Source organism: Oenanthe melanoleuca, chromosome 17 (genome assembly GCF_029582105.1).
Source record: "Oenanthe melanoleuca isolate GR-GAL-2019-014 chromosome 17, OMel1.0, whole genome shotgun sequence".
NCBI classification, from domain to species: domain Eukaryota; kingdom Metazoa; phylum Chordata; class Aves; order Passeriformes; family Muscicapidae; genus Oenanthe; species Oenanthe melanoleuca.
In genome coordinates this window covers 3002150-3014555 of record NC_079350.1, presented here as the reverse complement: position 1 = coordinate 3014555, position 12406 = coordinate 3002150, and the positions used below count along the sequence as shown (strand labels likewise).

The 12406-nt window shown below is 58.1% G+C and overlaps 1 protein-coding gene across 2 annotated transcripts in view; it reads left to right on the top strand.

Annotated features, from left to right (window-relative positions):
• NOTCH1 (notch receptor 1) overlaps positions 1-12406 on the top strand; it is a 45177-nt gene that overhangs the window by 17059 nt on the left and 15712 nt on the right. For both annotated transcript variants that reach the window (XM_056505029.1, XM_056505028.1), the window contains exons 3-12: positions 2292-2554; positions 3051-3389; positions 6207-6329; positions 6459-6692; positions 6804-6959; positions 7049-7234; positions 7557-7670; positions 8227-8340; positions 10042-10275; positions 11217-11327. In XM_056505029.1, coding sequence (XP_056361004.1) covers positions 2292-2554; positions 3051-3389; positions 6207-6329; positions 6459-6692; positions 6804-6959; positions 7049-7234; positions 7557-7670; positions 8227-8340; positions 10042-10275; positions 11217-11327 — 1874 coding nt within the window. The remainder of the gene's footprint in view (positions 1-2291; positions 2555-3050; positions 3390-6206; positions 6330-6458; positions 6693-6803; positions 6960-7048; positions 7235-7556; positions 7671-8226; positions 8341-10041; positions 10276-11216; positions 11328-12406) is intronic.

Here is a 12406-nt window from a genome sequence, read left to right as displayed (position 1 = left end):
CGGAGCCTCATTAGGATGCACACCTGCTCCCCGCCGCCCTTTGTGTGCCGAGCAGATGCCCCCTGATTTATTATTATACACATTTTCTTTTTCATTTGGCCTGGATAATGCCGTCTCATTAACTCAAAATGTCTCCGAATCCTGACAAATTCTCACACAATCCCCGACAATGAAATCAGAATTGGGTTAAAAAAAAAAAAAAAAAAAAAGGGGAGGGGGAAAAGGAAAAAAAAAAAAAGTAGGAGGAGAGGGAGAACGGGGCTGAAACGTGGTCTTGCTGCTGGCAAAGTGCTGTGGCTCCAGGCTGGGCTTTGCTGGTTGTGCTTCACCAGAGGAGCCCCACGGGCTTGTTTTGGGGGTTGCAGTGTTCTCTGCTCACCCCCTTGCCACAGGAGCCTTGGTGGCCGTGCAGGAGCTCGGGAATGTGATGTCCCACCAGATCTGGTGGCAGCAGGTGTGAGCTCTGAGCCCGAGCTGCCACAGTCCCCCAGTGCCCAGGTGCTGTCACCTTCCCCACCCAGGCTCCTGGCTGGCAGGATCCCAGGTTTATTACTGCTCTCAAGGCCTCTGGTAGATGTTCTGGTGGTGCACCCTGTGGTGGCATTGCCATCACAGTGTGGGACAGCAGAGTGCCAGCACTGTCTCACTCCTCCCATGCCCTGCTCACTGCTCAGCACAGCCAGGACAGAACAACCCTCTTTGGAAGAGCTGTAATGTGAGCAGAGCTGGGACAAAACCTGTGGTGGCATCACTTGTTTCAGACAGGATACAAGAGATGCCACACGGGAGGGTTTGTGCCTCATCCCTGGGGTTGTTTTGTCTCAGCTTTGCTCCATCCTCATCTTCCCCTCTCTGCAGGGTCCTGCCAGCTGCACATCCTGCCCAGGCCCACCAGGATGGCCGGTGGGATTTGCCCTCAGGGCATATCCCTGGTGCCAGCTCCAGTCCTGCTGCAGCCCAGGTGGCCAGTGGTGACAGATGGCGAAGCTGGTGGTGGCATCAGGAGTTCTTTTCTCAGATACAGCAGCCAGGCCACTCACCCTCCTTGTGCAGGGTTTGGCTTTGGGGCAGCTCTCAGCTGACTGTGAGGAGCAGGAACTTGTCCCACCTGTTGCCAGCCAGTGCCGAGCCCCTGCTTAATTGTGTTTGAGTGATTTGGGACGGAGGGAGGATAAAAACAGCCCTGGTGGAGCAGAGACTCCAGCGTGGGCAGGGAGCAGGGCTGGCCCTATGGATTTTGGGGTATGGGGATGCTCCTCTTGCCCCCACCATGTGTCCCTTGTGCCTCAATTTCCTCTTCAGCTGGGAGGGGAGGGAGAAGGATCTGACACAGGATGTCAGCGCCGCGGCTGCGGTTGTGCAAGTCAGCGCAGGCCCCTGCACGGGGGACGCCTTTGTTCCCAGCACCTCTTTCATCTTCCTCTTCCCAGCCTGGAGCAGCCAGGGCAGAGCCAGGCCAGTGCCAAACCCGAAATGTGCGGGGCTGGGCTCATCCCCAGGGCTCCCCAGTGCCCTGCAGCCGCTCGGTGCCACCACACTTGTTGGAGTCAGTGAGTCAGGGGTCTCTCCGAGTTCTTCTGGGAGAAATCAGAGTGCAGGGATTGAATAAGTTTTAGAGTGGGTTCTGATGCTTTTAGTAAGTGAAAGGTTTCAAATGCTACAGTAGCAGTGAGTGTTCTAGTGAAGGTTGAAACATACTGATATCTTCAGTAGAGGCCCACAGTGGTAGACAGTGCTTAGACATAGTAGAGCTATAGCAAGAATATTACTGACATTCCTTAGATAGAACAAGATAGATTGTATGTATAGTTCTATACGTAACCTAGCTTGCTAAGAAATTAGAATTCTAAGAGGTTAAGGAGTGGTGGTCTGAGCTTGCATCTTAGCTTGTTAGAAAAATCCTATATGAGTTTGTATTGGGGAGAGTTGTTGCTTTTAGCCATTGTTGCTTTTAGCCATTGTTGCTTTTAGCCATTGTTGCTTTTAGCCATTCTGGCTTCCAGCCATTTGCTTATTGCTTGCTGCTTTGCCATTGCTTTTTGCTATTGCTTGTCCGCTTGCCTGTTGAGACTGATGTGCTTTGTAATAAATAACCTTTTTAACTATTAGCTGCTTTGCTTATTTAAGATAGCCTGATGAAGTAGGAGCCTAAGAGCTCAGAGCAGGAGCCAAGAGCTCCTAGAGCACCGAAGGTGTAAAGAACCTCCGCATCTGGTGAGGATCGAACTCACGACCTTCAGCTCACGAGGCTGACCGTCCCCTGACGCTGTTTCCGTGTCTCCCCCCGGCAGGTGTAGCAGTGCCTACGTGGGCGAGCGCTGCCAGCTGCCCAACCCGTGCCTGAGCTCCCCGTGCAAGAACGCGGGCACGTGCACGGCGCTGGTGCGCGGCGGCAGCGCGGACTACAGCTGCGCCTGCCGCCTGGGCTTCACCGACGAGCTGTGCCTGACGCCCCGCGACAACGTCTGCCTCAGCAACCCCTGCCGCAACGGCGGCACCTGCGAGCTGCTGACCCTCAGCGAGTACAAGTGCCGCTGCCCGCCCGGCTGGTCAGGTCAGGGCACGCCCGGGGCAGGGGTTAGCCCCGCGGGGTCAAGGGGAAGTGAGGTTGGGTGTTGGGGAATGGTTTTTCATGGGAAAGAGGGGTAAAGTGCTGGAATGGTCTGTCCAGGTGTGTTTAAAAAAACATCCGTACATCGTATCCCTGGGTGTGTTTAAAAAAAGACTGGATGTGGCATTTGGTGCCGTGGTTTAGTTGAGGTGTTAGGGCATGGGTTGGACTTGATGATCTTGAAGGTCTCTTCCAAACTGGTTATTCTGTGAATTCTGGGTGGAGAGCTGCCTGTGATTTTGGCTTCAGAGAGGTGGGCAGGATTGTCTGCAAACCTGCAAACCTGACTGGGGGTGGGTGGATTGCAGCTGAGGGAGCTTCGACCCTCCTGCAGTGTGGGTTTGAGGTGGGGGATCCGTTACAACCAGTCCCAAATCACTGCACCCCGGTGTAGATCATTGCCGTTTGCATCCTCACCCTCCCTCCCTGCCTTCCCCAGGCAAAACCTGCCAGCAGGCCGACCCCTGTGCCTCCAACCCCTGTGCCAACGGGGGCCAGTGCGTGCCCTTCGAGGCGCACTACGTGTGCCGCTGCACCGCCGGCTTCCACGGCGCCAACTGCAAGCAGGACGTCAACGAGTGCAACATCTCCCCTCCCGTGTGCAAGAACGGGGGCAGCTGCACCAACGAGGTGGGCACCTACCAGTGCTCCTGCAAGCCAGCCTACACTGGGCAGAACTGTGAGCACCTCTACGTGCCCTGCAACCCCTCGCCCTGCCAGAACGGGGGCACCTGCCGCCAGATCGGGGACACCACCTACGACTGCACCTGCCTGCCAGGTAGGGAGGGGAAGGGCGTGGGGCGGCACCTGAATGAATTGTGAATGAAGTGAAAATGAAAATGAAATGAGCAGTGCCTGAATTTCCTGCAGGTTGTGGTTCTGGGAGGGGCAAAACCCTCTGGCTGTGGGCTCGTTGCGCTGTGTGCTTTAGGGAAGACGTTGGGCAGCAATGCCTGAGGAGGAGAGTTCATCTGGGGGCTTTATATACTTTGTGTTTCACCAAAATAGCTCTTCCAAAACAACTGTTTGAGCAGAGGCCCCTGTGCGGATGCTCATATTCCAGAATAAGAGTGCCTTTTTCCGCTTTAGCCTAATCCACTTCCAGAATGGAATAATTAGCCTGGAATAGCTATTTTGGAAAGTTTCCGAGTGCTAACAGAGCTGAGGAAGGAAGACCCTCTCTGCTCACTGCTGCTCCCTCTGGCAAGCTGTGGAGCAGCCCAGCAGGATTGCAGCCTCTGGCATGGAGAGCTGCTGTGGAGGGACCTGGTGGGGGCTGTCCTGGGAGCACAGCACCCTGGAAGGGATTTTGGCACTCTGGGAAGGAGCTTGGCACCCTGCAAACCCCAGAGAACAGCAGCTGTGAAAGGTTCCCCTGACCCCAGCGAGCCCTTTCACTTCTGCCCTCAGGTCTGCAGTGCAGTAGGGCAGGGAGAGGAACGGACTGAGCAGCTCCACGCTCCCCCCGTCCCTGGGTGAGCTGGAGAAATGAAACTGGAGTTTCAGACCAGGTTGTGTTTCCTGCTCCTGACCCGAGCCAGCCACACTGGCCAGCTGTGGCCGATGTGAGGGGATGCACCCGCCCTGTCCCTGGGAAGGAAGCTGTGTGCAGCACTGAGGAGTCTCTTGTGGGGTTGGTGTGATCCTCTGGTCACCCACAGCCCAGCAGTGGCCAGAGCAGGATGGGGGGGTGGCTTCTCTGCTCTGCACCCTGGGCAGGGCTGGGCACTGCCATGGGGAGCTGCAGCCTCCCTCCTGTAGCTCCTGCCCTGTCTGTGCTGGGGATGTGGCATCAGGGTGGGGATGGCAGCCCAGCCCAGCTTAGGGGGAGATAAGTGATCCCTGTGAGCTGTGTGGGGGATCTTGTCCTGATGTCTGACAGAAATTCAGAGGTTCCATCCCCTTCCCAAAGCTTTTGGCCGCAGTACCTCAGCAATCTCATGAACCATCCAGAGCAGCATCCTGCTGCCTCACCTGCAGCACAGCTCCTGTCCTTAGGGACAGGGCGGTGTGGGGCTGGCTGGGCAGTGCCAGGGAGGAAACCTTTCCTTCCAGGATGAGCTGCCGGGGGCGATGCTCGCTTGGAGCAGCTCTGAGCAGGGATGGATCCCACAGGGATGGGCAGGTGGAGGGGCAGGAGGAGCCGTGCTGGCCCTGCCCTGCCATTCTGCTGACGAGGCACTTTGAGTGTGGGGCACGGCGGGGTGAGGCACAGCCCTGGGGAGAGCCCTGCTCCCAGCAGCTTCAGTCTCACACCCATCTGCGGCTCCCTGGCTTGATTCCAGGAGATTTGCATCCTGCAGGAGCTGCTTCACCTCTTGTCGGGTGGCACAGCCCCTGCTGCAGGGAACAGGGGGTCCCTCAGCACCTCCTCCATCCCACACCGTGCAGAAGCTGCAGCAGAGACAGAGGCAGAGGGACAGGGGGCTGTTCCTCATGATAAGAGGGTGATTGATATGCTGGTATGTGGCACAGCAAACCTGGAACAATGTCCCCTTTTCATTCCCAGAGAGGCCTGGCCCTACCGGGTTTCTTCAAGTTAAACTAATCTGGGCTGTTTTATCGTGCCATCGCTGCAGAATGTAACCCTGAGTTTGAAGTAATTGCCGTACTAATTACTCATTTGGATGGTTCAAAATGAGTTAATCCTGGTATCTAGGACATTTTGAGTTATTGCTGCTCAGGCTCAGCCCCACTGCTTAAAAATGAGGTGCAAATCAATGTTATCTGCTGTGGACTCCTACCAGCAATCATAAAAAACTGGCTGCTCCCCATGTGGTGGGGCTGGGGTGAGGAAAACATAGAGAGAGTGAGGGGAAAGCTCCCAGCTGGGTCTGGGGTCCCACAGAGGATGAGTGTGGTCCTTCCCTGTGGAGGTGACATTTTGTGCTGCCTGATCTGGACCTGCAGAGTGCCCTGGGGAGTTTGAGGGAGTTGCAGATGGACGCTGGCACAGTGGGCTGCCATTGTCATCCCAAACCCCCAGCAGTTGGGTCAAGAGCTTTGAGGGCTGTACAGTAAAGGCTGCTTTTAACAGGAATGTCAGTCAGAGGTGATGTTCTGAGAAGAGCCTGGCTGTGTGCTCCTGCTGGAGAGGCTGGGGGCAGCAGGGTTTCCATGCTATCAGCTGGAGGTGATAACAAACCCAAGCAGGAGTGGGCTGGGATGAGCCCAGCACCGTGTGGGATGGTGGCTCGCCCTGGCAGGGATCTGAATCCCCCTCAGGGGCAAGCACTGCTGCTGAGGCTCTTTACAAGTGAAATTAAACGCTGGTGATTCAGCACTGGGTGCCACAAGCCTTCGTGGGAGCAGCCCTGCTTCGTTCTGGCTTGTGTGGAGTCAGATCCTGCACTGCTCTGGGCAAGTGTCTCCAGAGCTGGAGGCTGTGCAGCAGGGACAGCCTGCTCTGTGCAGAGGGAGCTGCTGCCTGCCAGGCCCCAGCAGAGGCGGGCTGGGGATGCAGATGAAACCAGGCAGCTGCTTCAAAGCCACCTGGCACACGCTCAGCACCTGATAACGAACCTGCTGCTGCTGGGGGGTGGTGGTGACACAGCCAGGGGGAGTTGGCATCACGGCAGGTGTGTCCTCTGTGCAGGGTTCACAGGGCAGAACTGTGAGGAGAACATCAACGACTGCCCGGGCAGCAACTGCAAGAATGGGGGCACCTGCGTGGACGGCGTCAACACCTACAACTGCCAGTGCCCACCTGAGTGGACAGGTAGTGCTGGCAGGAGGGTGGCAGGGCTGGGGGACGGGTCCTGCCTGGGGGACAGTGTGGGCAGAGCTGCCCTGCTTCACATCCGAGTGGTCAGTGCCAGCTCGATGCAGCCGCCCTGTCCCCTGGCAGGTCAGTACTGCACCGAGGACGTGGACGAGTGCCAGCTGATGCCCAACGCCTGCCAGAACGGCGGCACCTGCCACAACAACCACGGCGGCTACAACTGCGTCTGCGTCAACGGCTGGACGGGCGAGGACTGCAGCGAGAACATCGACGACTGCGCCATGGCCGCCTGCTTCCACGGGGCCACCTGCCACGACCGCGTGGCCTCCTTCTACTGCGAGTGCCCCCACGGCCGCACAGGTGAGGCCCTGGCCCTGCCACGCCCTGCCCCCTGGCTCCCTGCTGCAGTTTTGGCTGTCGGTGACTCCCGTGCCCACCATCCCTGACGTGTCCCTGCCTTTGGCCGCCCAGGTTTGCTGTGCCACCTGGACGATGCCTGCATCAGCAACCCCTGCAACGAGGGCTCCAACTGCGACACCAACCCCGTCAACGGCAAAGCCATCTGCACGTGTCCCTCGGGGTACATGGGGCCAGCCTGCAACCAGGACGTGGATGAGTGCTCTCTGGGTGAGCTCCCCTGGGTGACAGCAGCACGGCTGGGGAAGGCTCTGGCACAGCCAGGAGCGAGTCCTGAGAGCTGTGCTTGTGGTTTACAGGAGCCAACCCATGCGAGCACGCGGGGAAGTGCATCAACACCCAGGGGTCCTTCCAGTGCCAGTGTCTGCAGGGCTACTCAGGCCCTCGCTGCGAGATCGATGTCAATGAGTGCCTCTCCAACCCCTGCCAGAATGATGCCACCTGCCTGGACCAGATCGGGGAGTTCCAGTGCATCTGCATGCCCGGTGCGTGGGGCTCAGCCTTAGTGCTGGGGGTGGGCAGTGGGGGGGTTTTGAGGGCCCCTGAGCTTCAGTTTGGGTCAACAGCTCCTGAGTGCCTGGGGACAGCACCGAAAAGAAAGAGCTCAGTAAAGTTGTGTGGTGGGGGAACAAGAAGTGAATTGGGCGCCGTCAGCCCTACGCTGAACTCCTCCTCTTGCCAACCGTGCTGGCTTGGATCAAACCAAAACCTGTTGATCTAAAGAGCAGCTTGTGCATCAAATCCGGCCGTGTGTGGGGCTGTGCCAGCCCTGTGCCGTGGTGCTGACGGTGCTGGGTCTCTCGGCAGGGTACGAGGGGGTTTACTGCGAGATCAACACGGACGAGTGCGCCAGCAGCCCCTGCCTGCACAACGGCAACTGCCTGGACAAGATCAACGAGTTCCACTGCGAGTGCCCCACTGGTACGGCACCCCTCCCACTGCCAGCAGCCATCCCACTGCCACTGTGGTGGAAACAAAGCCCAGAACGGGCTCCTTAAATTTCACAGCCCTCCGAAATGGGGAGAGTGTAGCCAGCACCTCTTGGTGCTTTGGAGGGGCTTCTCCAGTCTCAATGAGGAGCTGAGCCCATGCAGGAGATGCTGCTCCCCGGCCCATGGGAGAGGGGAAGGAGGATTAAACCCCACGGCTTTGCACTTGAAAAGGCCCCTCTTTGGGAAGGAGGGCTGGGGGCTGGGGGGGCCGCACCAGCGGCTTTGAATGCGGTGTCAAAGTCACGGGGTGGAGCAGAGAATGGGGAGACGGTTAATCTGTGAAAGGAGGTTTTGAAGTTCAGAGACTTTGCTCCTCTAGAGATGTAAATAAGATGCTCTCAATGGTGGGTCGCAGCCCCGCATTCAGGGCCCCCAGCAGCCATCCCCATGGAAACCCGCCGGGATGCGGGGGGCCCGCGGGTGTGGGAGGAGCAGGGAGGGGACCTGGCGGGTCCTGCAGGGACGTGACTGCTCCCTCTTTCCAGGCTTCAACGGGCACCTGTGCCAGTTTGACATCGACGAGTGTGCCAGCACCCCCTGCAAGAACGGTGCCAAGTGCGTGGACGGCCCCAACACCTACAGCTGCGAGTGCACTGAAGGTGAGGGGATCCTGGGGGGTTCTGCCCCGTGATGTGCCATAAAACCACATCCACAAACCATTCAGTGCCCGCCTCTCCAAGCACCTGCTGCGGCAGGTGTCCCCAAACCATCCATCAGTGGGATCAGTCCCTGCTGATCCTGTGGGGCAGGATGTCCCTTTCCCTGGTGTTGGCAGAGCAAGTGGAGCTCTGGAGCCTGCTGGCCCCGGAGCCAGGTGTCTGGAGCCTGGCACTCCTTGGGTGTGGCCCCGCAGCCGCCGTCCCACCGGCAGCGAGGGGGACGGCAGGAAGGAAGGAATAAAGCTGCTTCTATGGGGATGCAAGGTGCAGGGCCGCGGGGGCTGGCCGGCCGAAACCCAAGGAGCAGTTGCACAAAATGATGACTTGAGCCCTGGTGGCAAACAGTGGCTCTTTTGTGGAGCAGCTCCCGCCAGAAATCTTCCAGCTGAATGGCCTCTAATTAGTGTCTTGCTAATGCCAAGCCCCGATGAAAAGCTGCTATGTGGGCTTGGCGGGGTCTAGTCAAAGCTGTACTTTGTCCTCGGCTCTCCACCCCCAAACCCGGCGGGGAGGGAGCCGGCCAGGAGAATAGGAGCTGCTGGGGGGGTGATTATTCGGGGGTGCTTGCTGCAGCCCCCCCGTGCGCTCCGGGACGAGCCGCGGGGCCCCGCTCCGCAGCCAGGGAGGCTTTAATGCAGGTCATTGTGCACCCCGGGACAAAGCCCCGGGCTGGGGTCTGAGCAGCCCCACCGCCGGCACATCGGGGTGCTCCCTGCCTGCACCCCGCTCCTGGGGGTCCCACAGCTCGTGGTGGGGCAGTAAAGCCACCCCGGTGCACTGCCTCATACCTGGACAGGGTGGGAAGGAGTGTCCCCCATCCTCACCCCATATCCCACATCCTCACCCCATATCCCACATCCTCACCCCATATCCCCCATCACCACGCTGTGTCCCCCATCCTGTGTCCCCCATCCCCACCCCATGTCCCCCACCCATATCCCCCATCCCCACACTGTGTCTCCCATCCTCACCCCATATCCCCCATCCTGTGTCCCCCATCCCCACCCCATGTCCCCCACCCCATATCCCCCATCCCCACACCATGTGTCCCCCATCCCCACCCCATATCCCCCATCCCTACGCTGTGTCCACCATCCTGTGTCCCTCTTCTCCATCCCCATGTCCCCCATCCCCATGTCCCCCATCCCCATCCCATGTCCCCCACCCTGTGTCCCCATCCCGTGTCCCCCATCCTCACCCCATATCTCCCATGCCATGTCCCCCATCTCCACCCTATGTCCCCCATCCCATGTCCCACATCCTCACCCCATATCCCCCATCCTGTGTCCCCCTCTCACCCCATGTCCCCCATCTCCACCCCATGTCCCCCAGACTGGCCCCCCATCCCTACCCCATATCCCCCATCCCATGTCCCCCACCCCCATCCCATATCCCCCATCCCATATCCCCCATCCCTACCCCTTGTCCCCCATCCCATGTCACCCATCCCTACCCCTTGTCCCCCATCCCGTGTCACCCATCCCTACCCCATATCTCCTATCCCATGTCCCCCATCCTTACTCCGTATCCCCCATCCCATGTCCCCCACCCCATATCCCCCACCCCATGTCCCCCATCCCTGCCCCATATCCCCCACCCCATGTCCCCCACCCTCACCCCGTGTCCCCTCTCTGCTGCCAGGTTTCACGGGCGCTCACTGCGAGGTTGACATCGATGAGTGTGACCCTGACCCGTGCCACTACGGGACCTGCAAGGACAGCATTGCCTCCTTCACCTGCCTCTGCCAGCCTGGCTACACGGGCCACCGCTGTGACATCAACATCAACGAGTGCCAGAGCCAGCCCTGCAAGAACGGGGGGACCTGCCAGGACAGGAACAACGCCTACAACTGCATCTGCCTCAAAGGGACCACGGGTGAGCAGGGGGCACCCCTGGGCTGGCAGTGCCTGTGCAGCATCCCGCTCCCATCCTCACCCTGGGGCAGGTTGGGAAAAACATCTGCAAAAATCCAGGAAAAATCCTTTAAAATTTACACTGAGAAACACAAAAATCCCCCAGAAGTTGCAGAAAAACTTGACAGAAAAACTGCCAGCACCTGAACTAAAAAAAAAACAAAAATGGCACCAAAACCCAGTAAGTTTCCAGGGATTTCTAAGGAAAAAACTGTAAAAATGGGTGGGCAAAATTTCAGGAGGAAATGCGACTTAAAATGGCCTAAAATCCCCTAAAATGGTGCAAAAAATGGCCCAAAAACTCCTGTAATCTGTACAAAAACACCTAAACTCTACAAAAATCCCAAGGATTGCTGGGAAAAGCATCAGGAAAAATTCAGGAAAAATACAGCATTAAAACCCAGAAAAATGCCCAAAAATTCCCACTAAGAAATGCAAAAATCCCCCAGAAATTGCACAAAAAATGGCCAGAAAAAGTCCTAAAATCTGCACTAAAAAAAACAAAAGAGGGCCTCAAAATCCAGTGAGATTCCAGGGATTTCTGAGGAAAAAACAGGGAAAATGGGCAGGCAAAATATCTGGAGGAAATGCAAGTTAATATGGCCCCAAATACTCAAAATTACCTGAAAAATGGCCAAAAAACTCCTGGAATTCTGGGCCACCAGCAGCAGCAGCCCTGGTGCTGGGGCAGCCTGGTGAGGGTGAGTTCTCCTGGTTTGTGCCCAGCTCTGGCAGGAGCCCCACCCCAGCTGGGATCTGCCCACGGCAGAGGTGCTTTGTTGTGGGGCAGTGCTGGCAGCTGGTGCCAGCAGGCTTTGTTTTATTCCTTTGACAGGGCTGAGGATTTCCTAATGACACCCCTCTCCTCTTGGAGACCCCCTAACAACCCATTTTTCCTCCAAGGTCCCAACTGTGAGATCAACCTGGACGACTGTGCCAGCAATCCCTGTGACTACGGCAAGTGCATCGACAAGATCAATGGCTACGAGTGCACCTGCGAGCCAGGGTACACAGGTGAGAGCAGGGCCTCCCACCCTGGGGACCTGCAGCTGCTGGTGCCTCACAGAGCCAGGACAAGGGTGCATGAGGAGGGGGGATGCTGCCACTCTGCTTGGAGGAGGTTTTACACCCTCCAGCGCTGCTGTTTGTTCAGGAGGGTGACCCCGGCTCAGCCCGAAATCAAAGGGGTGTCTGGTGCTGCGAATTCGACTCCTGCTGCGCCCACTCCCATGGGTATCAGGTTGCTGCCTTGTCAGACTGGTTTGTTTGATGGCTGCTGGAAATGGTGGAGGGCTTTGATGGCAGCAGCCCCCACCTCTCCCCACTCGCACAGCCCCTTGTCCTGGGCCCGCGGGAGCTGAGATAAAGCCTGGCTTTGTCAGGTAGGGTTACAGGCTGAAACCTCCTCCCCTGGTGTTCCCTCCTGGACTGAGGCAGCCCAGGGCACGGCCTCTCCCCACTCAGTCACATTTAATGAAGGCAGGCAATGCAGGGTGTGAAGTCACCCTGCCTGCAAGGCAGCCCACTCCTCTGCAGCCAGCATATTGTGTCCTGAGATCCCAGCCTGCAGCAGGCATTCCCTGTGTCCTGAGAGAGATCCCAGCCTCCAGCAGGCATTCCCCGTGTCCTCACAGAGATCCCAGCCTCCAGCAGGCATTCCCTGTGTGCTCAGAGAGATCCCAGCCTGCAGCAGGCATTCCCTGTGTGCTCAGAGAGATCCCAGCCTGCAGCAGGCATTCCCTGGATCCCAGCTTCCAGCAGGCATTCCCTGTGTCCTGAGAGAGATCCCAGCCTGCAGCAGGCATTCCCTGTGCAGCCTGCAGCAGGCATTCCTTGTGTCCTGGGGGAGAGATCCCAGCCTGCAGCAGGCATTCCCTGTGTCCTGGGAGAGATCCCAGCCTGCAGCAGGCATTCCCTGTGTCCTCACAGAGATCCCAGCCTGCAGCAGGCATTCCCTGTGTCCTGGGAGATCCTAGCCTCCAGCAGGCATTCCCTGTGCCCTGAGAGAGATCCCAGCCTGGAGCAGGCATTCCCTGTGCCCTGGGAGAGATCCCAGCCTGCAGCAGGCATTCCCTGTGTGCTCAGAGAGATCC